The sequence below is a fragment of the Bos taurus genome, chromosome 9 (assembly GCF_002263795.3).
Source record: "Bos taurus isolate L1 Dominette 01449 registration number 42190680 breed Hereford chromosome 9, ARS-UCD2.0, whole genome shotgun sequence".
Taxonomy (NCBI): domain Eukaryota; kingdom Metazoa; phylum Chordata; class Mammalia; order Artiodactyla; family Bovidae; genus Bos; species Bos taurus.
Window position 1 is genome coordinate 40550503 of NC_037336.1, and position 26075 is coordinate 40576577.

Sequence of the window (26075 nt, forward strand, 5' to 3'; positions counted from 1 at the left end):
GGCTCCTCCGTCCATGGGAATTCTGGAGTGGGAATACTGGAGTGGGTTGCCATTGCCCTCTCCAAGATTCTCTACACAAGTAAAAACATTAGTAAAAATAATAAATTTTAAAAATTAAATTAATAAAAAATCAAATATTGAGACACAGCTTATGAGTGTTTGTGCTAGTACATTCCACACGAATTCACACTCAAGAACACCACTCCCACTAGTCTCTGCTTTCTGTAGTAATTAGTTGGGCATAAAGGAATCCTGCCTCCTTGTGGGCTTTTTCCCAAATAGCAACTTTAAAATCAACGCTCATGGGCACACAGCGTTCACAGACAACATGTGCAAATGACACCCACTGTCACTAAATGTCCTGAAGAAGGTAATCCAAAAAATTCAACACATGGCCCACTTTCAAGGAGCCAATTTCAACAATCAATTTTATTAACACTTTGTTTAAAAAAAAAAATTTAATTTGCCAGTTTTTAGGGCCATGCAAATCCATACCATGATGAGGGCTCAGCTCATTCCAATCTGAATGGGCATCATCAAGTCTTCGAAGAATACTGGTGGAGAGGGCCTGGACAAAAGCAGAGCCTGTAAGGCGATGGTGAGATGACACTGGTAAAATCCTGACACAGAACAGTATGCAGGTGCCTTTAAAGGAAAACAAGAACAACCTGTGATCCAGCAGCCCACACCAAGGGAATATCTGGAAAAAAATAGAATTCAAAAAGGAACATATATCGAAAGCTGCACTGCATCACCAGTTACAGCAGCAAAGACCTGCAGGCAAAGTGTCCATCGAGAATGAACGCACAGACAGACAGCGGTGTAGGTCCACAATGGCGCACGACTCACCCATTAAACAGAACGAAAAAATACAACTACAGCAACCTACAGGTTGAAACTCCAATAATCTGGCCACCTGACGTGAAGAACTGACTCAATGGAAAAGACCCTGATGCTGGGAAAGATTGAGGGCAGGAGGAGAAGGGGACGACAGAGGATGAGATGGTTGGATGGCATCACCGACTCAATGGACATGGGTTTGAGCAAGCTCCGGGAGTTGGTGATGGACAGGGAAGCCTGGCGTGCTGCAGTCCATGAGGTCACAAAGAGTCAGACACGACTGAGTGACTGAACTGAACATAGAAGTAGTTCTAACCATACTCAGAGAGCTAACTCAAAAAAAAAGACATATCACATGATATCACTCAAAGGTGGATTCTGAAAACTAACCAAGAAAAACAACTGACCAAAGAGAAACAAAATAAAATCATCATTAAAAAAGTGGAAACAAACAAAAAAAAAGTGGAAACATATGGGGAAGGGATAAACTGGGAAGTTGGTTTAACAAATAAAAACCATAACATGTAAAATACATAAGGATGTTTAGATTAACAAATAAAAATTATTACATATAAAATATATAGTCAACAAGGACCTAGGTATACCAAGGGAGATCAACCCAGCATTCTGTGATAACCTCTATGGAAAATAATTTGAAGATCAACAGATACATGTGTATGTGTAAATATAACAGTTTTGTACACATCCAGCTTTGCACATCACTGTTACACCCAATAAAACCTAAACATTGAATTAGAAAAGAAAGAAGTGACAAGACACAAATTTTGGGGTGTTGCTTCTGGCACATTTCGGTCTAATTGCCAACCCCAAATCATGATGTCTGCTCAGGCTGTTTGCCAGAGGACCGAGTTGTGGTTTGGAAAATGCTGCTGCCTTGTGGCCATATTTCGCAACAGCAACTTGAAAATTGTTACGGAAAAGGGAATGCTACACAATCCAGTGTTGTTACCTGGAGAATTCCATGGACAGTGAAGCCTGATGGGTTTGAGTCAAAGGGTCACAAAGAGTCGGACACAAATGAGCAACTAACACACCCACACAGGAAAATGGGTTTCCTTGGTGTCTCAAACTGTAAAGGAATGGGCCTTCGAGGCGGGAGAGCCGGTTTCCATACCTGGGTCAGGAAGATCCCATGGAGAAGGGGAAGTGCTACACACTCCAATATTCTAGCCTGGAGAATTCCATGGACAGAGGAGCCTGGAGGGCTACGTTACATGGGATTACAAAGAATCGAACACAACTAAGCGACTAACACTTTCACTTTACGAGAACTAACACTCACAAGGATGACTGGACTTAAGGTATGAGTCCTCAAAAATTATCTAGGGTAAGTATTCTAAAAATATATATATATATTTTTTAAGAAGGGCTGTATTTCATAAGACAATATTACAAGGTAGATACTACTCACATGATTTTTTTAAAAAGCGCATGAAATGATGCACAAAGTCACAAATTATTAGAGACATGGAAATCAAAACTACGAGGAATCACAGTCAAAACTCCCCTCATCAAAATGTCCACGATGAATGCCAGAGTAGGGGTGGAGAAAATGCCAGCGGCATATAGATGGTAACAGCCACGAGACACAACAATAGGGAACTGTCTTTAAAAGGTTGGTGTATGGCATTGGAAAGTAACTATCCTCCCATTAAAATAAATAATTTTTTTTAAAAAGGTAAACACAGAGCTACCATAGATTTGAGAGTCTGATCCTAACAGGATATTGGAACAGAACCAGATTTCTAAAAGAAACTGGCACCCAAATGTGCACTACAGCCGCACTTACAGTAGCCAAAATAATAGTTATTAATAATAACTAAATTAATTTAAAAACCAGTAAGTAATGAGACACAAGACTAGGGGTGTTTGTGCTGGCAGGTTCCACACTAATTTACACCCAGAAACACCACGCCCACCATGGCTCTGCTTTCTGGTAACCAGTTGGGCGTGAAGAAATCCTGCCGCACTGTGGCTGTTTTCCAAAACAGCAAATTTAAAATCAATGCTTATTGGGCATGCAATATTCACAAGAATTGCAGGGTTGTAAATGATAGCCTTCTGTCAATAAATGTCCTGAAGTAGGTAATCCGGAAAAATTCAACACCTGGTTGACTTTCAGGGAGCCAACTACAAGTCAATTTTATTATCACCATTTAGTTAAAGAAAAGAACACATGAAATGGTGCACAAATTCCCCTCTTCTTAGAGGCATGCAAATCAGAAGTGCAGTGAGGCCTCACAATGCCAGAGCCCGAATGGCCATCATCAGTAAGTCTTCAAGGAATCCACAGTGGAGAGGGCCTGGAGAAAAGGAAAGCCTCCTAAGACGCAAGTGGGATGAAACTGGCTGAACTCCCTTTAGAGAACAGCGTGTGGTGCTTTTAAAGGAAAACCGGAGCTACCTACATGATCCACAGCCCCACGCCTATGAGAAAATCCAGGGAAAACCAGAATTCAAAACGGAACATGCATCCAAATCTGCACTGCACCACCAGTTACAAGGCCAAAGACCTGGGGCCAACAAAGTTCCCACAGAGAGATGAATGAACTCAGAAGAAGTGGCATATGTCCACAATGCAACGAGACTCAGCCACGAAACAGGAGATGATACCAACTGCAGGAACCCACATGGACCTAGTTCTAAGCATACTGAGAGATGTTACTCAGAAAAAACAGATATCATATATCACTTAGAGGGAAAATGTAAAAATTAATACCAAGAAACCAACTGACCAAAGACAGACGGACTCACAACAGTCAAAAATAAAATTATCATTACACAAGAGGAAAGATGTTGGGAAGGAATAAATGAGGAAATTGGGATTAACGAATAAAAACTATTACATACAAAATACATAATCAACAAGGACTTGAGTATACCAAGAAAAGTCTACTCAACATTCTGTAATAATCTCTATGACATAAGAATTTGAAGATCAAGTGATATATGTATATGTGTAAATGTAAAAGATTCTATACACACAGAACACCGTATATCACTGTTACTCAAAGAAAAACTATACATAACACTAGGGAAAAATAGGAAGCAACAAGATCCAAGCTTTGGGGTGTTGCTTCTGGCACAATCCAGTCCAATATACAACCTTAAACCACGACTTCCACTGAGGCTGTTTGCTAAAGGAGGCAGAGTTGGGCTTCGAAGAAATGCTGCCGCCTTGTGGCCGTTTGACGCAAAAACAACTTGAAAACTGTTGCTCAGGGGACAATATTCAAAAGGACCGCTGGGCTGCAAGATACCTGTCCTCAAAATTTTCAGTAAGTATTCTAAAAGAAATCTTTACAAAGGGCAAAGTGTCATCAAGACAATATGAAAAGGCAAGTACTACTGACACTATTTTTTTTTTAAATCACATGAAATGATGTACAAAGTCACAAATTATTAGAGACATGCAAATCAGAAGGGATCACCTTCTGGTGTTCAGAATGGCCATCATCAAAATGTCTACAAACAATAAACGCTAGAGTAGAGGTGGAGAAAAGGGGATCCTCTTACATTGCTAAGTAAGTGTTAGTCACTCAGTTGTACCTGACTCTTTGTGACCCTATGGACTGCAGCCCGCCAGGCTCCTCTGTCCATGGGATTCTCCAGGAGTGTATGAATGATAACGGTACAATACAGAACTATGAAACTGTAAAAACAGAGATACCATATATATTTCATCAGTCCCACTCCTAACAGGATATTCATAGACAACCAGAATTCTTAAAACAAACAAACAAAAAACTTGCACCCAAATGTACCCTACAGTACTACTTCCAATAGCCAAGACCTTGAAGCAAGAGACATGTCCAAGGACAGACGAATGCATTAAGAAAGAGTGGTACATGTCCACAATGGCGTAGTACTCAGTCATGAAAAAGAAAGAATGAGCCAATTCCTATTGCAGCAACATGCATGAAAGTAGTTGTCACCATACTGAGTGATGTAAGTCAGAAAAAAAAAAAAGACAAACATCACATATTGGTGGGATCTGAACATTGACGCCCAAGAACCAACAGACAAAAGAGAAACAGAGTCTCCAAATTAGAATACAAAATTATGGTTACCAGAAGGGAAAGGTGAGGGAAGGTATCAATTGGGAGGTTGGGATTAACAAATCCACAATAATACATATAAAACAGGTAATCAACAAGGACCCACTGTATAGCAAGGGAGTTCTACTCAACACCCTGTTGCTACCTATTTGAGTAAAGAATCTGTATGTTGAACTAAAAAAGATTCTGTACACCTATAATAAACACAACATATTAAATCAACTTTACTGCAGTAAAACATAAAAATTAAAGTGAATTTCAAAAAAGAAGTAGTGAGATCCACTGTACCTGAGTGTGATGAGAAAAACACTATTTTGAGTTGTTTCTAGGCATTTTTCAGTATTCTTCCCTGCTCATACCAACAGTGTGGACATTTAGATAAACCAGTGAGCTGAGGAGTCCTACCATAAATTCCTGGTTTGCTTTTCCCAGAGCACCTTTTAAAATAGCCACTTAGAGGTAAGCCCCCCAATAAGTTAGTGACCTCCACTCCAACCACCTTAAATGTACTAATGCGTCTGCTACCCTGCTTTCTATCTCCTGTCTGCATGCGACCTGAGACAGAGGACAGCCCTTCCCCTGGTTCATACTGCTTCCCTGGCCTACACTTCTGAGACACATAACTAAGAGACAACAGTCTAAACGTGGTAACATTCTAAGCCAATATTGTTAAGGGATAAACAAAGCTGTGGAATACGTATCCAGTGGATAAGTACTCCATAAGGAGAAGCTACTGTTACACACAACATGGATGAACATCAAAGACATGACGCCAAGCAAAAGACACGAGACTCAAGACAGTGTGCACAATTCTATTCACATAGAATTCTTTAATGGGCGTATCTAATCTAACATTTAAAAAACAGAATATTAATTGCCAGGAAGGAAGGGACAGGTGACCAGATATGGACACAAGGGAATTTTCTGTGACAACACAGGGGTGTGGTTACACATGTATGCTCCTGTCCAAATTCTGTAGCTTAGATTTGCATGTTCAATTTATGTACATTTTAAAGAAAAAGAACCATATAAAATAATATGTGGTGGGTGGAAGTGGAACAAGCTATAGGTAATAGAGGATGACAGAATGTTGGTTATTTTGGAGCTGGGTGATGGCTAGATGGGAGTTTATTATTCTGTTTATTATTCTACTTTGTATTTTCTTGAAATTTCCATAATAAAGCTGAAAACAAAAAACCAAAGACATTATCCATAAGCCCTACGTTTATCTGATTCATCTGAAATACAATTACTCTGTCAAATTGCTGTGAAAATTTCTAGTCATTTACTCTCAATTTATATACGCAATTTGTTGCCATCCAGTTACACACTCTCTGCGCCTGGTGCCAGTTACCAGCCCACACCATTCAATGTCCTAACCTTTCTTTGCCTCATTTTTTCCTTCACCAAATAATAACAGTAATAGCAACAATATTTGTCTCAGAAGCTTTATGAGGATTAAATAATGAACTATGTAGAGTGTTTTGACCAGTGCCTGGACTATATAACTCTTCCAAGAGTATTAGCTATTATTCTCATTAATACAACCTGCTACCATTACCAGAGATCAAATTGCCAACATCCGCTGGATCATGAAAAAAGCAAGAGAGTTCCAGAAAAACATCTACTTCTGCTTTATTGACTATGCCAAAGCCTTTGACTATGTGGATCACAATAAACTGTGGAAACTTCTGAAAGAGATGGGAATACCAGACCACCTGATCTGCCTCTTGAGAAACCTATATGCAGGTCAGGAAGCCACAAGTTAGAACTGGACATGGAACAACAGATTGGTTCCAAATAGGAAAAGGAGTACGTCAAGGCTGTATATTGTCACCCTGCTTCTTTAACTTCTATGCAGAGTATATCATGAGAAATGCTGGGCTGGAGGAAGCACAAGCTGGAATCAAGATTGCTGGGAGAAATATCAATAACCTCAGATATGCAGATGACACCACCCTATGGCAGAAAGTGAAGAAAAACTAAAAAGCCTCTTGATGAAAGTGAAAGAGGAGAGTGAAAAAGTTGGCTTAAAGCTCAACATTCAGAAAACGAAGATCATGGCATCTGGTCCCATCACTTCATGGGAAATAGATTGGGAAACAGTGGAAACAGTGTCAGACTTTATTTTGGGGGGCTCCAAAATCACTGCAGATGTTGATTTCAGCCATGAAATTAAAAGACGCTTACTCCTTGGAAGGAAAGTTATGACCAACCTAGATAGCATATTCAAAAGAAGAGACATTACTTTGCCAACAAAGGTCCGTCTAGTCAAGGCTATGGTTCTTCCAGTGGTCATGTATGGATGTGAGAGTTGGACTGTGAAGAAAGCTGAGCACCGAAGAATTGGTGCTTTTGAACTGTGGTGTTGGAGAAGACTCTTGAGAGTCCCTTGGACTGCAAGGAGAGCAAACCAGTCCATTCTGAAGGAGATCAGCCCTGGGTATTCTTTTGAAGGAATGATGCTAAAGCTGAAATTCCAGTACTTTGGCCATCTCGTGGGAAGAGCTGACTCATTGGAAAAGATTCTGATGCTGGGAGGGATTGAGGGCAGGAGGAGAAGGGGACGACAGAGGATGAGATGGCTGAATGGCATCACCGACTTGATGGACGTGAGTTTGAGTGAACTCCGGGAGTTGGTGATGGACAGGGAGGCCTGGCATGCTGCGATTCATGGGGTCACACAGAGTTGGACACGACTGAGCAACTGAACTGACTGACCATTTTTATTTTAAAGAAATTTTATTTCTTGGATCTTTCTTTTATTCTTGGATCTACTTAGTTGCCAGTAACTAAATGGCAACTTAAGGAATGCAGAGTTTCCTTTCCTCAGAATGGGAGCCACTGAAGTTTCTGAGCAGAAAAGCCCTATAATATGAATTTTGCTTTAGAAAGAACATTCACATATCAGCCAGTCCTCAGGCATGCTCGGCTTAATGGGCTGAAATTGATGTTTTAAACATAGTATGTGGGAGAAGGCAATGGCAACCCACTCCAGTACTCTTGCCTGGAAAACCCCATGGACGGAGGGACCTGGTGGGCTGCAGTCCATGGGGTCGCTAGGAGTCGGACACGACTGAGTAACTTCACTTTCACTTTTCACTTTCATGCATTGGAGAAGGAAATGGCAACCCACTCCAGTGTTCTTGCCTGGAGAATCCAGGGAAGGGGGAGCCTGGTGGGCTGCCATCTATGGGGTCGCACAGAGTCGGACACGACTGAAGCGACTTAGCAGCAGCAGCAGTAACCTAAAAACGAGTCTGCTTATTCTACGAGTAACTATTTTCATGGCGATTTGACGAAATAAAATAAAATGTGTTGGAAAAGTCAAGTGAAAAGCAAAACAATGTTATACAAACAAATCGACTGTCTTTAAAGAAAATACGTTTTTCCTTCCTTTCAAATCAAGAGAAATTCGTCAGCAAGTACAGCGCACGTAATTAACATCAATCTCAGCAATGCTGTGCCATGATCAAAAACACTCTCCATACCCCTGCCTGTACTGCAACCAGTGAACTGCAGAACTCTTAAGCCTTTCTGAAAGTTGAAAAGAATTCAGTTAACTCGTATAAAGCCCCATTAACAGTTTCTGAGATACCACAAACACCTGTTGCCCGTGTGCTCCGACCGTGGCTCTTTAAGTGGGAATGTTTGCATGCAAAAGCAGCAGTGCCCTGGGTGCGATGACAAGGCGAAGACCGCTCCCACTCCCAACCCCACCCCCAGCCCCGGACACATTCCCCTCTGCGGGGATAAGGGAACTGAGAAAATGGGGGGAGCAAAGGGGGAGAATGCTGTCTCTGTCCCACACCTACTCGGCCACCATCCTCCCGCCGGCGCCCCACGGCGCGGGGTACTCACAGCTCTAGTCTCGTACAGGACCAGCTTCTGAACCGAGCTGATGATGGGGGCAGCAGCCGCGGGCATGGCTCGAGCTAATATGGGGGCCCCCACGGCAGGGCACCAGGCCGCGGCCCAAACTGCCGCAGCCTCTGGGCTGCCCCCAAAAGATTCGAAGAGGAGACGCCTTAGCAGTTGGACGCCAAGTTCAGCCGGGAAATACACTGCCTGCACGCTATATTTATAAGGGAGTAGCTAATATGGTTCAGGTGTTTCCGGATCCCTACGCCCCACCTCCAGGCAAGCCCCGCCCCAGACGCGCGGGGGCGGGGCTGGAGGATTTACCAAAGAGAGGTGGTGTAGCTTTCCAGAACCTGCGTGCTGCCGGGGGAGGAAGCAAAGAGCGCCATATTTGATGCTGGCAGGAGGAAACGTGGGAGGGGAAGAGCGTTGCCGATTTAGTTGAATTTCTCCCTTCTGTGGTCCTTCTCTTTGGAAAAGTGGATAATTTGGGACTGGATTGCTTCTTTTGAAACGGTTCTCCGAGTTGCGGACAGATTCATTCCCAAGTTGGTCTATTTTCCCTGCCTCCTTCCACTTCTGCCCTTATATTCCTGAAAAGCTGTGTTCTTTCTCTTAGTGTCTGTTTTTCCCTCCCATCTCTTTGTTGTCTATTTTTACCCTTAGGAGAATCAACAGAATTCATATTATCCAGAGGGTGTGTGGTTCAGGTAATTTCTTTTAATCATCTAAAGTTGGAAATTCCCAACTTTGTCACATGTTTGTTTGTGCATAAGTTTAACCATTTCTAAATTCTAAGAGTGAATTGCGGAGTGTAACGGTGTAGCAATGGCTTTAGAGTGCTGCGTTAAAAGATTTCTTTCTTTTGATGTACGTGAACATAGTGCACGTACCCTCCTTGATCATCACTGTCCATATTTGTGAAAAGGAGTGTATTATAATTATGAATACAAAATTTGGTACAAAAGTGAACATTTAATAAAAAAAGAAAATAACTCAGTAAATCATAGACCCCCATCCGTAGGTCCCGCCCCAAGAGGCTTTGCGATCTTCTCGGCCTTGGGTTCCCTCAGCAACCGCTCAACAGATCCCTTGGCAACCGCTCAACAGACTGTCCCGGGAGCCGGCTGCGGCCAACCGGTGGGGTCTGCCGGGGTCTGCTGAGGCCAGGTAAGTAGGGGTCGGAATTCACCGCTCAGATGCATGTTGGTGTCGCATGAATGGAATCCCATCTCCTGCGGGGACGCCAAACCAGTGCCTTTTCTTGCAAAACTAAACTGCTGCTGCTGCTGCTGCTGCTAAGTCGCTTCAGTCATGTCCGACTCTGTGCTACCCCACAGACGGCAGCCCACCAGGCTCCCCCGTCCCTGGGATTCTCCAGGCAAGAACACTGGTGTGAGTTGTAATCTCCTCCAATGCAGAAAAGCGAAAAGTGAAAGTGAAGACGCTCAGTCGTGTCCGACTCCTAGCGACCCCATGGACTGCAGCCCACCAGGCTCCTCCATCCATGGGATTTTCCAGGCAAGAGTACTGGAGTGGGGTGCCATTGCCTTCTCCGAAAACTGAACTGGGATCTCCATAAATCCCGCTTTTTAAACCCACTTCCCTTTTCAGGGGATAATGTCTTCATTCAGCGAATATTTACTGAGCACCTACTGTGAGGTGTTAGATGTACTGGAATGGCAGCTAACCTAGCCTAGGTAGAAGTGCTAGGTTTCCCAGGAGATGGGCCCCCTGTTAATCGCAGAACTCACTGCTAGAGGATTTTCCAACTGGTAAATGTGTTCCCTTCAGTTGCTCAGTTGTGTCTGACTCTTTGCAACCCCATGGATTGCAACACACCAGACTCATGTCCATCGAGTCGGTGATGCCATCCAACCATCTCATCCTCTGTCATCCCCTTCTCCTCCTGCCTTCAATCTTTCCCAGCATCAGGGTCTTTTCCAATAAGTCAGCTCTTTGCATCAGGTAGCCAAAGTACTGGAGCTTCCATTTCAGCATCAGTCCTTCCAATGAATATTCAGGACTGATTTCCTTTACGATTGACAGGTATGATCTCCTTGCAGTCCAAGGGACTCAAGAGTCTTCTCCAACCACCACAGTTCAAAAGCATCAATTCTTCAGCGCTCAGCTTTCTTTATAGTCCAACTCTCACATCCATACATGACTACTGGAAAAACCCCTGTCTAGCTCTAACTAGACAGACCTTTGTTGGCAAAGTAATGTCTGCTTTTAATATGCTGTCTAGGTTTGTCATAGCTTTTCTTCCAAGGAGCAAGTGTCTTTTAATTTCATGGCTGCAGTCACCACCTGCAGTGATTTTGGAGCCCAAAACAATAAAGTCTGTCACTGTTTCGATTGTTTCCCCATCTATTTGCCATGAAGTTATGGGACTGGATTGCGGAAGGCGATGGCACCCCACTCCAGTACTCTTGCCTGGAAAATCTCATGAACGGAGGAGCCTGGTGGGCTGCAGTCCATGGGGTCACTGAGGGTCGGACACGACTGAGCGACTTCACTTTCACTTTTCACTTTCATGCATTGGAGAAGGAAATGGCAACCCAGTCCAGTGTTCTTGCCTGGAGAATCCCAGGGACGGGGGAGCCTGGTGGGCTGCCGTCTATGGGGTCGCACAGAGTCGGACATGCCTGAAGTGACAGCAGCAGCATGGGACTGGCATGATCTTAATTTTTTGAATGTTGAGTTTTAAGTCAGCTTTTTCATTCTTTTTCACCTTCATCAAGAGGCTCTTTAGTTCCTCTTCATTTCTGCATTAGAGTGGTATCATCTGCATATCTGAGGTTGTTGATAATCTTGATTCCAGCTTGTGAGTCATTCAGCCAGGCATTCCCATAGTGTGCTCTGCATATAAGTTAAATAAGCAGGGTAACAATATACAGCCTTGACGTACTCCTTTCCCAATTTTGAACCAGTCCATTGTTCCATGTCCTGTTTTAACTGTTGCTTCTTGACCCACATTTGGGTTTCTCAGGAGTGAGGTAAGATGGTCTGGTATTCCCATCTCTTTAAGAATTTTCAACAATTTGTTGTGATCCGCACAGCCAAAGGCTTTAACATAGTCAATGAAGCAGAAGTAGGTGTTTTTCTGGAATTCCCTTGCTTTCTCTATGATCAAACGAATGTTGGCAATTTGCTGTTGGCCCCACTGAAAACTGATAGCTTTCCAAGGAGGGATTCCACGCTTCAGTCATGTCCAACTCTTTGCGACCCTACGGACTGCAGCCCACCAGTCTCCTCTGTCCATGGGATTCTCCAGGTGAGAATATTGTAGTGGGTTGCCATGCCCTCCTCCAGGGGATCTTCCCAACCCAGGGATCAAACCCAAGCCTCTTACATCTCCTGCATTGGCAGGCAGGTTCTTTACCACTAGCAACACCTGGGAAGCCCAAGGTGACAGCTTTCCAAGTCACCCCTTAAATGAATCAGAACAGTATTCCCAAATGTTTTACATGTTGCCTCCAAAAACTAAAGACATTTACAAAATATTGCACCTCCCTTTTAGAAGTAGAAGGTGTAAGGTATAGTAACTTGTACTTTATATTGGAGAGAATGTCTCAGAATGTCCCAGATGACTGGCCACTGGCCTTTGAAAACTTCACCAATATATTATAACAGGTTCTTGAGTCTTTAAAGGTTTATTTCCCACTTTTTGCTGCTCATATATCTTATGAGGGCATCTAGAACACTGGCTATTTCCTGCTTACCAGGCCTGGTATTGTCAATACTGTGGATCAACAAGACCCCCTTGTACTATATTTGTTACAAAGAGCAGGAGAGTCCTGGGGTAAGATTAAATGTTTACTGCTGACTGTTCTATGTAAATACAAACTGCTTCTGACCCTCCTCCTTGGTGTGTATTGAAAAAAATACATTTTCCAGTTGAGTAGCTACATACCAAGTACAAGAAACTGTGTCCCTCTAGAAAAAGGGCTCTGCACAGCAGCTGAAATTAGGGCTGCCCCCTTGGTTAAGTTTACAGTGGCCCAATATTATCTGTCATGATCTGTCTGGTTTTTGCAGAAATTCAGACTACAGAATTAAACAGGACTGTGCATCTTTTAAGGGCTTCTCTGGAGGCTCCGTGGTAAAGAATTCACTTGCCAATGCAGGAGACACAACTTCAATCCCTGGGTTGGGAAGATCCCCTGAAGAAGGAAATGGCAACCCACTCCAGTATTCTTGCCTAGGAAATCCCATGAACAGAGGAGCCTGGTGGGCTACAGTCCATGGGGTCACAAAAGAGTCAGACACAACTGAGCAACTATATAACAACATGCTGCTGCTGCTGCTAAGTCACTTTGGTCGTGTCTGACTCTTCACGACCCCATGGACTGCAGCCTACCAGGCTTCTCCATCCATGGGATTTTCCAGGCAGTACTGGAGTAGGTTGCCATTGCCTTCTCCGATACAACAATATGATGCATCTTTTAAACAGTTTAGGGGTAGCACTCTTCCATTTCATTCAGAATGATTTACTATTGTTTATCATGGCCAGAAGCTAAGGAGTGGGTATGCGGTTTCAGAAGTTTCCACTTGCCCTTTTCTACACAGTGGCCCTTACTCTACCGTTAGGGAACCCCAGTGAAGGTTTTGCCAGCTGCAGTCCCTGTTATGCACTCAAGAACCATGAAAATAGCCACTGAGTGATCCTGCAAACACTTTGGATGCACTATAAGATGGACTTGAGCCAAGGCCCCATTTATCACTGGTTCTCCATTTGCCCTTATTCTAACAGGAGGCTATGATGGCATTTTGGATCTGCTGGTGTTGATATCAGCTCAGACCCTGTGTCCTATAGCTTGTGAAAAAGGAGAATATTCCTATATCCAGAGTGTCTGTTTCTCTGGTTAATGGTTGTAGGTTCTCTTGGAGAAGGGCTGGGGAGTATACTCCATGAGTATTTAACACCTTTCTCTATGCCCTCTAAGGCAGTCTGGCATTTTCACCTCATTTACTATAGTCTATTGGTTTTTCCCAAGCATCAAGTAACCTTACCAGCAGTGAAAATTAGGATTTACTTTAGGTGTCCTAGCTAGGATGTTAAACTATGAGTAGTGTAAGACAGCCCACATATCAACCAACTGGATAGTCTACATTCCCCCCACCTGGCACCCTCAAGATCTTTCCTAGGCATTTTCTCCTGGTTCCTGTTGGTACATCACAGTCAGGCCCTGGAGCTCTTTAGTTGCATAACTTTCTTCCTGACCAGTGCCTCCAGTTGGGCTGGGCTGACACTTAACCCCAGTTACTGCTCTAGAAGTTATGAGAGAAAATAAAGGTAGACCTTGTAAAGGTCAAGCTTGTTTTCTGAGGCATCTGCCTCAGGTGAGGCAAGGAGAAGCTGCTCTTTTCCAGATATGAGAAAACTACTTCTGTTAATGCAGAGCATTTGGGATTCAAGATTCAAGGTACTTAGACATCCACCTACATATCTCCATCCCAGGCTTCAGGGCCCTGATTTTACTGTATATTATGGAGACTCCCTAATAAATGCATGCTCTCTTGAGAACATTTAGATGCATTTTCCCCTTTACAACTACATTTTATACTAATTTCACGGTATTTTTTTTCTAATCTTGAAATTTCAGGCCTTTAGTTCATGAAGTTTTCATCTCAATTTTTTAATATATTAGTATTATTTCTTACTACATCTTGTTTCATATTGTCATCTTAAAATAATATTGGTATTTTAAGCCTATTCAAATATTCTTAACTTCCACAGAAAATGTAACCATATCACATTTACCCGGAAGGATATGGTCCCCTCTGGCTTCTCCAGTGGCTCAATGGTAAAGAATCTACCTGCAGTGCAGGAGATACAGGAGATGCGGGTTCAGTCCCTGGGTTGGGAAGATCCCCTGGAGAGGGAAATGACAACCCACTCCAGTGTTCTTGCCTGGATAATTCTGTGGACAGAGGAACCTGGCAGGCTACTGTCCATGGGGTCACAGAGTCAAACACAACTGAAGTGAACTGAGCACACACACACACATATATTCCCCTCTAATCCATTTTTCATGGTTCCATGAGCAATTTCCCAGACTACTAGGACAAAGTTTTGGTCCATTTTTCATGGAAAGTCTGCTCATTAAAATATTTTCATAAGGTTTTATAACTTTTCCATAAAGGGCTTGTATATCTTTTGTTCTGTTTAATCCTCATTAAATTATTAGTTGATGTTTTTGCTGCTAAGTCATATTTATCTTTAGTTACACTTTCTAGCTATTTTTGATTTATAGAAATACAACTGAATTTTGTATAATGATTTTGAATTCAGCAAACTGGACTATCTTATTAATTCTTAAAATTTATCTGTGGTATATTTAAGTTTTCTATGTAAACAATCATATCATCTGGAAATAATTACAGTTTTGTTTTAAAAAAAGAATATTTTAAGTATTTAATCATTGATATAATGGTTATCTTTTTGTCATACACTTTACCAATAAAAGAACTTCTATTCTTAGTAGGTAAGAGGTTTATCTTTTAGTGACCATTAAAGGGTGCTGAATTATTTCATACTTCTATTAAGATGATCATATAGTTTTTCTCCTTAAATTTATTTTAATATGAAAATTAATTTTCCCACATTAAACTGTCCTTGAATTCCTGGGGAAACCCAACTTAGTGTAATGATCTTATCTTCTTCATATATTGCTAAATTCAACTTGCTAATACTGTGATTAGGATTTTTAAGAATCTTCTTCATGAATGAAATTGGCATATAATTTTGCTTTTTTGTGCTATTCTCTGGTTTAGGTATGGAGGTTATATGAGACCCATAAACTGATGTAAGAAGTCTCCACTTTATCATTTTTCTGAAAGACTGTCTATATAATTATAAGACTTGGAGCACTGCAATAAAACCATCTGGTTTCCTTGTGGGAAGACTTATAGTTACTGATTCCATTTCTTTAATGGTTATAGAACCACTCAAGTTTTTCTCCTTTTCTTAAGAAGCTGATTTTTCTAGTAATTTGTCAGTTTTGCTTAAGTTTTCACATTTATTTGGGATAACTTTATGATAGCATCTTATTATCTCTCTGCAGCATTATTTTCTCTGTTTTGCTTCCTTCTATGTCGAATATTGTTTGATCAAGTAGACAGTAAATCAGTAAGCATTATGGGAGACTTAACCAATGAAATTCACAAACTTGATGTCAACATTTAAAGAATACTACATCAAACAAATATAAATTGTTTCTTCTTCTCAGAGATTTAGGGAATTTTTTTGAAATTTATCATGTGCTAGGCCATAAGATAAGACTTGACAAATTTCAAAGAATTATTATAACATGGAGAACATTCTCTGACTATAATGAAAGAAATAAAAAACAAAAACATAGGAAAATCTTAGTTTTGAGATGTGAGAAAACACACCTCTAAAAAACTAATGTCTAATATTGTCTGTGCTTTCTATCTTCTGTTCTTAATAAATCTTGATAGAGTTTTCTATTTGTAAGTCTTTTCAAAATACCACTATTTAGCTTTCTTGACCTTCTTTGTGTAATGTTTATTTCCTAATTTATTAATTTTTAAAATATTTTTTCTATTTTTCCTATTTTTCTTTTTCTAACTTCTTAAATTGTAAGCTTACATATTTTGTTATATATTAGCTTCATTGTTTTTCAGTTCTACATATTTTCTCATTTCCATCAGGATTTCTTTTAGAGCCACTAGTAGGCCCTACATACATACCCATAGACAAATTTTTATGTGTGTATACATATAGCATTTAATTTGATTTTTTTAAGTGTCTGTTATTGAGCTTTTTTTGGTGATTGTGTGTACACTAATTTGACCTTTAATAGAATACACACATCAAAACATACCTGTGTATATGTACATGTGTGTATTTTTTCCTTAATTTAGTCTTTCAAAGAGACTTTATTTTAGCTGTTTTTTATGTAGCATATATTAGCTTTTGCTTTCTGTCTCAAACTATGAACCAAGTATTGTTTTAATAGATCAGTTTAATTTATTTGCCATTACTGGCAAAACCCATCTCTCAGTGGAGTGGAATGGCTTCTGAGCTTAGTAAATTCACAGAATATTCTAGTTCTCCCCAACCTACCTGCCTATTTCTCCTAAATTAGGCACTTTAACAATCTTACTCTTTCTTACTATAGTGTTTTGTATTATGACTTCTCAAGAGAAGACAGAAAAGCATCCTTTTGCGGATATATTTAATGAAGATGAAGCTGACATAAACTTTATGTTGTCTAAACCTGTTTGCTTTGTTGTATTTGGGAAACCAGTAAGTTATCTCTTCTAACTTATTATTTAATATAATTTAAAAATTTTAAAGTCATAATCTACTGTTACCATATAAAAATGAAAACCATATAATGTGCTAATTTTTTGAGTGTTTTTTAGACATTCATTGTATGACTTGAACGCTGATATAGTATTGGTTGTAAATTATAACTTTCTCTCCTCTTGTACACTATTACTGAAAAGGAACCTAGGTTGTATTTATCTTTGCTTTTATATTATGAAAAAATTAACTCATCAAAGCACTGCTCCATGACAATTATTAATAGTATGTGATCCAAAGTTATTTCACACTCAATTTTCACATAAAACTTCTATGAAGTTTGTTGTGAGGCTCTCTGGATATGTGAAGGCAGGACTCTAAAGAGACAAACAGAAGATTCTCCCATCAGTGTCTAAAGCTCCTGAGAGGGAATGTGCTTCATCTTCACCCACAGTTTGTTAGTGGACCTATGTTATCAGTTTTCCACAAAACAGGAAGGAACCAAGAATGGCTGTTGTAAGATAGCTTTCCTTCCTAGGCAGTTCTAGTAAGACCTCTAGATGAGAACTGTTTTTAGCCAGTGAGCTAGTTGGTAGCTACCATTAAAGGGCCTGAGGTAGTTAACATAAAAGCCTCTCTGGAATAGCAGAGTCTTAGGACTGAACCCAATTCTTGACTTGCTTTTCTGCCGACCCTGGGACAGAGTCAAGAAATGTTTCCAATAACTTTTATTATGTTTCTAAAAACATAGTGGAGTTTTAAAAGTCAACAGTGGAAGCAATCAGATGTAAACATTACTTCATTAAAGTGAGCTTTTATCTTTAAACTATTATACTTTTCAAAGATGTCTATTAAGAAGCAAGTTTTTGCTCTTGATAGTTACTATATGGAAGTCTTTACATTTAGTCATTCACAATCATAAACTTTAGGAAGGAAATAAAATGATGAATCACAATATTATCACAATGATTTGTATTCAGAATTATAAAATTTAACAATTGAAGAGGGCAATACCTAGAATACCATTACAGTACACCTTCCTTGTTTCAGGACTATTAAAAAAAAAAAACTTAAATCACTTCACAAAATGTGACAAGTGGGACAGTTAACAGAGAAAAATGAAGCTATACATATTTCATACCTAGGGTCTATTCTTTATTTATTGTATGGAAAAATTTTACTTGATAATATTTATGTAATTGTAGTACGTATTAATATAATCTTTAAAAATTGTGTTTTGTTGGAAAATAGCTATTATCTTAGGTTTTACATAATGTCTTTCTTTTTAAGGGGGTTGGGAAGACAACATTAGCCCAACAGATAACACAGGCATGGAAATGTATTCGTGTAGAAGGTAAATTTTACCTTTCCCCCCTCAATATTTTATTATGAAAACTTTCAAATATGCATTAAAAGGTAAAGCATTATACAATGAACACCCATACGCCCATCTACTTACTGTCTAGAGTCTATGATTATTTGCTGTGTTTGCTTTATCAGACATCACTACCAACCCTGTTTAATGTTATCTTTAAAATAGCATCAAACATGTTTTGCCCTTTTGTTAGTCTTAATTTTGGTCATAGAATTTAAGATGTTTATGAAACATCTTTGACTCCATTCTACTGCCTCCAGTTCTCTAATTGCATAATTTAGAACGAATGGGGGTACGTGTGTTGTGGGTATCTCCCTATGAAAGATGAGAAGAGATGGAACTCTCACAGCTGCTCATGGGAAGATTTCCCAGGACTAAATTATCTTCAATGATTAATTTTATTTTTTATCATTTGTAATTCACTTTTCATTCTTTGCAATATATAAGACAGGGATTTATATCTTTGTACATATATATTCTTTTAATCAATAAAACCATTTATTCCTTAAAAAAATAAGCAAAAGAATGAATCTATAATTCATAAAAGTAGAAATAAAAATGGACAAATATACGAAAAAGAGTTTAACTTTGTTATTATTCAAAGAAATGCTAATGTAAATAATCTGATCCATATTTGCTGAATAGATTGGCAGTGAATCTTTACAGTTTCTACTATCATTGTTGGTAAGAATGTTATCAAATGAGCATTTCACATGCTGTTAGTGAAATGGTGATCTTTACAACTTGGAGGGAGAACAATTTGTTAACACGTAACACAAAAACACACCCAAAACTTTAAAAGTGTCTCCTTTTTCTTTATCAAAATAAAATCCACTTGTAGGAAATCTTAAAAAGCACCAAACTTATCATAGATTAACAGCAGATAGGGACATCATAGGTTCCTGGGTCCTCCCCTAGGTTATGCCCCTGTCATTTCTGTCCTAGAATATCTTTCATCATGGGATTAAATATCTCATTTTAAAAAGGAACCAAGTTATAGAATTTCACCCTCAGGACCCCTTTTTCCTAGATTAATCTCAGAGTTTTATCTATTTTAAACATTTCTAGATGTGTAATTTCCTTTTATACAATCAGTGTGCAAAATTAATGGGCAGTAGATATAACTATGCATGGTTATAAAAGTATCATAATACTTTCTAATTTCCAAATTACTGTCATATACAACCCCATTTCATCCGTATTCCCTGGTATACTACACAGAGCTCAGGCATGCAAGGTGCAAAGGTGTTTGGGAAGTTAGCTTCCCCAGGATCTTTTAGCTGGGTGAATGTCAGAGAGAAGTTGTTTATGGAATACATTCTGCTACCTTGTCCTTTACATAGGCTTAAATGATATACTGAATGTAAATGTGCTTTGTAAACTCTAAAGTGACACAAAGATCAATCTGTGTTACTAGTTAAAAACACACAAATATGTTTCTTACTTGAAAATTCTCAGAACAATTTGTGCTAATATTCTGAATTCATATTTTAGCTTTACCAATTTTGGAAGAACAGATTGCCAGTGACACTGTAACGGGAGCTATGGTAAATCTAAGTTTCGAAACTGTTATGATTTCTTTAAAAGCTGTGTATCACATGTACATTGTACAGTCATATACAATATCTATGCTTGTTCTTAGTTGCAGTCAATGCTGATCAGTGGCCAAAGCATTCCAGATGAACTTGTCACAAAGTTAATGTTGGATAAGCTGAACTCCTCAGAAGTCTCTCACTTTGGTATGTTCATTTTTATACATCAGTGGCTCTCAGAGCAACCTTAAAACTCATGGTTTATCTAAGGCACAAATAATTCCTGGAGTTGCACCTTTAATTTTTCCCCCTGGCACAGGAATCCCAGAGTCTGAATTCAACTGAGTAACTCTGATAGTTTTATTTGCTTGTTTACTTGTTTTTGTTCTTCAGAATCTACATTTGTTTTCAAAATTTAAGTTTATGTGATTCAGCCTTCTTTTAGCAACATCTTACCCAGCAAAAGCATCAATAACCTGCTGTGGTCCTTCATGCAGTGCCGACAGCCTCTGTTAACTGCTTTCCTATTTGCCCTGAGTTTTATTACTAAGCCCTGTCAATGGTTAGGTTTCTCTGCATTAATCCACACTCATAAGACAGAAATGGGAACTAGAATGACACCAACTTATCCTCTGGCTCCAGATGCTTGCAGGCTTCAGCCTCTGTCCAGTCTACCCTCTGACTCTGGACCCGAGAAATCTCTCTGTGCTCAAACAGATGTTGAACTGGGACTTTGGACCTACTTTCCCAAGACAGACTACGAAAGTTCAGAATGACTAAAAGGAAAAGGGCAAACTCTATGGCATTTGCCAAAGAAGAAAGAAGAATAAAGATATGTTTGGGAGAAAATCATCCATCTGAAAGAGATTTACTGAATGAGAGAAAAAAATATAGAGATCTGCTTTATAGTCTCAGTACATTAAGAGAGGGCGCTGTGACTATTAAGAATACAGGGGCACAAATAAAGTGCAGTACAATGAAAATCAGTATTGGAAATAGCAACAGCGGACTTCCCACTGAAGACTATATATATATATGTGTGTGTTTGTGTATACATATATAGTTAGTTGCAGTCAATGTTGATCAGTGGCCAGAGATGTAGATGATATATATATATATATATATATATATATATATCTCATCTATATCTATATGAAGAAAGATCTATATATACAGAATGAACTATTTAATACATAAATATATTAATATATCCACATATCATCTCTTTTATTTCATATAAATACACTTTATCTATCCATCCATTTAACTATATACTGATCAGTAATAAAGAGAATGTCTTTAGTCACCCAGTTGTGTCTGACTGTTTGTGACTCCATGGCCTGTAGCCCGCCAGGCTTCTCTGTCTGTGGGAATTCTCCAGGCAAGAATACTGGAGTGGGTTGCCATTCCCTCCTCCAACACAGAGAATGAACTTAGGAAAAGCACTCAGAATGAGGAAAGTAAAATGAATAACAAGGTAAAAAAGACAATCACAGAATTCCAGAATAGGTCATTAAATTACCTCAAAAAGTATAATGATTGAAACTGAAGACTATATATAAAGGTATATAGGCAAATATCTTTTTGTTTTTTCTTTACTTCACCTTAGCTCTTAAAATTTAGAGTGACTTACTAGGTCACAAAAAGATGGCATAAATTGTAAGTACTGGCAAAAAGAGAAAGAAAAAAAAGAAACATTAGAAAAATAAATCTACTCAGCTTGCCATTCACAATGTTCATAAACTTTTTAACTTACTTTGGAAAATGTTAAATGAAAGTAGAGAGACTGGTATAAAATCCCCCATGTGTCTATCACCCAGCTTCAACAATGACAACTCTTGTCCCGTCATATTCATTCATACTTCTGACTATACCCCTCCCCCAACCAACTTTACTTTGAAGCTAACCCATATCATATCATCTGTAAATATTTTAGTTTGTATCTCAAAAAGATAAGGATTCCTTTAAAATTTATCATATTATCATTATCATACCTAAAAATTAATAATAATTCATCTACTAACCAATCTGTGGTCAAATTTCACCCTGTACCTCATATATTTTTTTTTCTAGCTGGCTTTAGTTTGTTGTTTGTTTGTTTGTTTGTTTGAAGCAGGATCCAACCAACCAGGTTTCACATATTTCTATTGCTTCATGTGTCACAATTCCCTTTTAATCTATAAATTACCCATACCTCTGTCTAGCATCTTGTGTTTTTTATGCTGAAGAAACTGATTATTTGTCTTTGAGTTTCCTAAGCTTCTGAATTTTGCCAGTTACACCCCCTGGTATCATTCAATGTATTCCTCTTTCCCCTAGACTTCTGGTACGCTGGTACCGGTCCTGGGAGCTGGCAGAGGAAAAGTCAGTTGTATAATAATTCTTGAGCCTGAGGGCCATACTATGAGCATGCAAGTGCATGGCCTTAGTCTAGGCATGCACAACTGGGCTCATTTAAAGGCTATAGAGAAGGCAGGATGTCGAGTCCCTTCTACCCAGCCTCCCCTCATCCATCCTACAGCAGGCCCAGAGAAATTTCTCTGGAACCTAGCACTTTGCTAAACACAGTTTGAAACTCTCTGCTAAGCAAGGATTCTTTCTGATGTTTGGTCTTATCCAGCAGCCTGGTAGATGGTACAAGCGATATTGAAAGTGAAGGGCTTTCAAAATAGAGATATTAACTTGGGTCAGGGCCTGGGTGAGGCTGGGTGATTAATGATTCCAAAATCCCAAAGATGGATATGTGCTGCCAGGAACCCTTCACAGTAAAGTACTGCCAGATCCAATCAATGTTTTTCTGTACCAGAGCCCTTTTATACTTGGAGCGTCTATCACTATTTAAAAAAAAAAAAAAAAATTTACATTATCTATTAGTTATAAACCTTTTATTCACAGCCTGTCATGATGTGTTGGCCTTGAGCCAAAATCAGATTCCATGAGCTGCATCCTTACCCAAGAGAAAAAGGAGGAGTCAATTCCTGGGTACCCTAAGAAGCCCCTCTCTGCTTTCTCTTTCTATATTCCAGAAAAAATCATTTTCCCAAGTGACTGATGGACAGCCCTGGTCTGGGCAGCCCCTGCCCCGGGGTGTCGTATTGTAGATGGTACTGTAAGTCGTTGGGCACCAGTGTGTCCATTCATGTCAGGCTGGCATGAGGTGAGATAACCATCAGAGCTGGCTGGGCGCTAAGCTACCCGATGTCCATGGATCTCTCAACACTTCAGCCTAAGAGCAGTGGCATGCCATCTTTTGTGGGAATACCTTCTTCTTCCCACTGTGCCAGAAAGCAGTGGCAAAGTGATGGTATGGGCCAGTTGGCTTCCCCTGGGCAGTGGTGTGAACAGTCTGAGTTGTCCCTTGGTGGGGGTGACGCAGGCTGGGCATTAGCCTGCCGAGTGCCTATCTTGCCTGTGATGGTATATGCAGAGCTTCCCAGCAAGGAGGGGTGTGGGGTCTACCATTCCTCCATCTTCAAAGCATGGAGTATAAGGGCTTAGTAATGGCATCAAGGAAAGGTGGGATGGGATGGTGGATTCCTCACCTACGCTTCCATCTTTACAACACATCTCTGGGATTAGAGAAGCTGGTGGTGGGTTCAGCCACTCTAAGCAGTATCCCCTTGAGATCTTCCCAGAATTGGATCTAGAGAACTAAGTTATTCCTCTAAATCTTCAATGGTGAGACAAGCAACATAACTATCTCTGCCACAATTCTTCCATAAATATATTTCTGAGGTCTGGATATGATGATAACTGGCCATCTCTCAATGGGTAAAGCCCCCAGATCCATTGCTCAGAACACTGAGGCAGAACACTAAGAGCCAGACCCCATGGAAACAACCTTCTATTTCTGCTGGTTCCACCTTCCTGCTGGTTCCACCAGGAAAGAGACCAAGTAGGAAATTCATTCGAATATACATGTCTACCCAAGGTTTGGCATGCCTGCAAACAGTCACACTTGGAATGCCTGAGAAGCTCTCTGAGCAGTGGCAGTGGTTGTGGTAATGGGCAGGGTGCTAGAGAGCACTGCAAACAGAGTGCCAAGCAGCTTTCTGTTATCCACTTGAGATACACAGAGGAGAGCAGTGCTGGCAGCACAGGGGATGGGAGGGAGGTCTTGTGTAATCCCTTGTTGCTTAGAGGAGGAGGGCATGATCTCTGGGGACTGACTGGTCTCTGGACTTATCTGATCAAGATGGGTCAGCTGGGCGAGGGTTGAATTCAATCTAGGGCTGAGTCATGCAGTCACCTTCACCGCAGCGCCCGGCACTGCAGTGTGCCAGCCATCGTGTCCCAGAGGAGGCACTGGTCAGTCTTGACAACCTCACTCCACTAACTTTTTATAAAATGTGTGCCAAGAATCAAAGCTTAATAACCATAATTTGTCAGCTCCTCCAAGGAAAAAATATTCTATAAAACAGAAAAATTTGTCGAAGGCCTTTAACTTCCAGTGACAGAGTCAAGACTTTATTCTGTTCTATTAAGAGAAAGGTTTCTCTGCTGTATGGCTCAGGAAACTCAAACAGGGGCTCTACATCAACTTAGAGGAGTGGGACAGGGAGGGAGATGGGAGGGAGGTTCAAAAGGCAGGGAGTACACGTGCATCATGGGTGATTCATGTCGAGGTTTGACAGAAAACAACAAAATTCTCTAAAGTGATTATCCTTCAATTAAAAAATAAATAAATTTTAAAAAAGAGAAAGGTTTCTCAAACAAAAGAGTGACATATTAAATAAGTATATTAAGGAAACCAATATGATAATGGTATCAAGGGTGAATTTCAACGAGCAGATGTAGGTTTTTGGGTAGCGATGCAAGCCAATAAACATAATAAGCCAAAATCATATTAATAATGTTGTTTCTTAAACTGTAAGAGGGTTACATGGGTATTTTTTTTACTCTCTGTAACTTATATAAACACTGTATATGTATATTCTATTATATTATGAAATATTAATTCAAGAAAGAAAAATAATATACCATGCAACCCCTACCATTTACCTTTACCACTCATCATATGAGTTTTCCTAAGATAAGTTAAAGAATCACTGGCATGGAATTTCCTTCTCTAGGCACCTCTTGTGCCTAAAATAAACTGATTTGGAATTTTTAAAGATGTCTCCTCTAGCCCAATAGTTTTATTGCCAGAAAAACATTATTCATAGTTATATGTCATGTGGCAATAACCTTAACCATTAATTTTAAGTGTCAACAGATATTTTAAGATCAGCATTAGTATTCATCAATAAAGAAATGATGTTTTTATAAATAATAATAAACCCACTCTCTCAGATGTTGATAATATTATAAAACTTTTAAAATTATATTTCACTCTACAGGCTATATTATCACTGAAATACCATCACTTTCACAGGATGCCATGACTACTCTGCAGCAAATAGAATTAATTAGAAATTTAAAATTGAAACCTGATATTATAATCAATATTAAGGTAAGAATATGTCTTTCTAGTATAGAGTATATAAACATTCTTTTTGATAGTAGTTAAATTCAAGGAATGTTATTAATTTTTTAAGGAGTTAAGGAAAAATAGCTTATGAATCAATTTTAGGGACTGAATTGTATTTTCTCATACCTCCGTTCTTTTGCTCCCGTAGCTCTGTCCACAGGAAATACCTTCTTGTCCCTTCACCAGACTTAATCATAGTCATTCTTTGAAAGTCAGTTCAGGCATCATCTCTACAGAACATTCCCTGATGACCACCCCCTTCACATTAACACAAACATTAACTGACTCTCATTCCTATGCTCTTTCTCTCTCTCCTTATACCCCACCCTTTACTCACCACAGAAAAGTTAAATATTATCTGACAACCATTCATGTTGCTTTTTTCTATCATATTATTAATACTGCATTATAGTATAATCATCCATTTTCTTCTAGACTCATGCCTTGCTTGGAGGCTGGAACCATGTCTTACTCCTGTAAACATCAACTAGCACAATAAATGGTACCTAATAAGTCTACCAGTTAAATAAAATGAAAGGCTGAACAAATGATTCAGATGTATGAATGTTAATAACATTGCTAGGCTGGTCCCAGTTCTTTCCTTTACCAACTGTAGAACTTGGTAAATCACATTTAGAAG

General features: G+C 39.6%; 2 protein-coding genes across 6 annotated transcripts in view; one reads left to right on the forward strand and one right to left on the reverse strand.

Annotated features, from left to right (window-relative positions):
- Positions 1-9044, reverse strand: part of FIG4 (FIG4 phosphoinositide 5-phosphatase) — a 172260-nt gene extending 163216 nt beyond the window's left edge. Inside the window, exon 1 of one of the 2 annotated variants that reach the window (XM_024996723.2) lies at positions 496-9044. In XM_024996723.2, coding sequence (XP_024852491.1) covers positions 496-498 — 3 coding nt within the window. In that variant the 5' untranslated portion in view covers positions 499-9044. The remainder of the gene's footprint in view (positions 1-495) is intronic. The other variant, NM_001076014.1, reaches the window with a different exon arrangement.
- A 67-nt stretch (positions 9045-9111) lies between these two features.
- AK9 (adenylate kinase 9) overlaps positions 9112-26075 on the forward strand; it is a 116849-nt gene continuing 99885 nt past the window's right edge. Inside the window, exons 1-8 of one of the 4 annotated variants that reach the window (XM_005210829.4) lie at positions 9112-9328; positions 9447-9490; positions 9805-9950; positions 16931-17058; positions 18349-18412; positions 19928-19980; positions 20076-20172; positions 25305-25417. In XM_005210829.4, the coding sequence (XP_005210886.1) occupies positions 16942-17058; positions 18349-18412; positions 19928-19980; positions 20076-20172; positions 25305-25417 (444 nt within the window). In that variant the 5' untranslated portion in view covers positions 9112-9328; positions 9447-9490; positions 9805-9950; positions 16931-16941. Of the gene's footprint in view, positions 9491-9804; positions 9951-16930; positions 17059-18348; positions 18413-19927; positions 19981-20075; positions 20173-25304; positions 25418-26075 lie in introns of all 4 variants that reach the window. The other 3 variants (XM_059889863.1, XM_024996966.2, XM_024996965.2) reach the window with 3 other exon arrangements.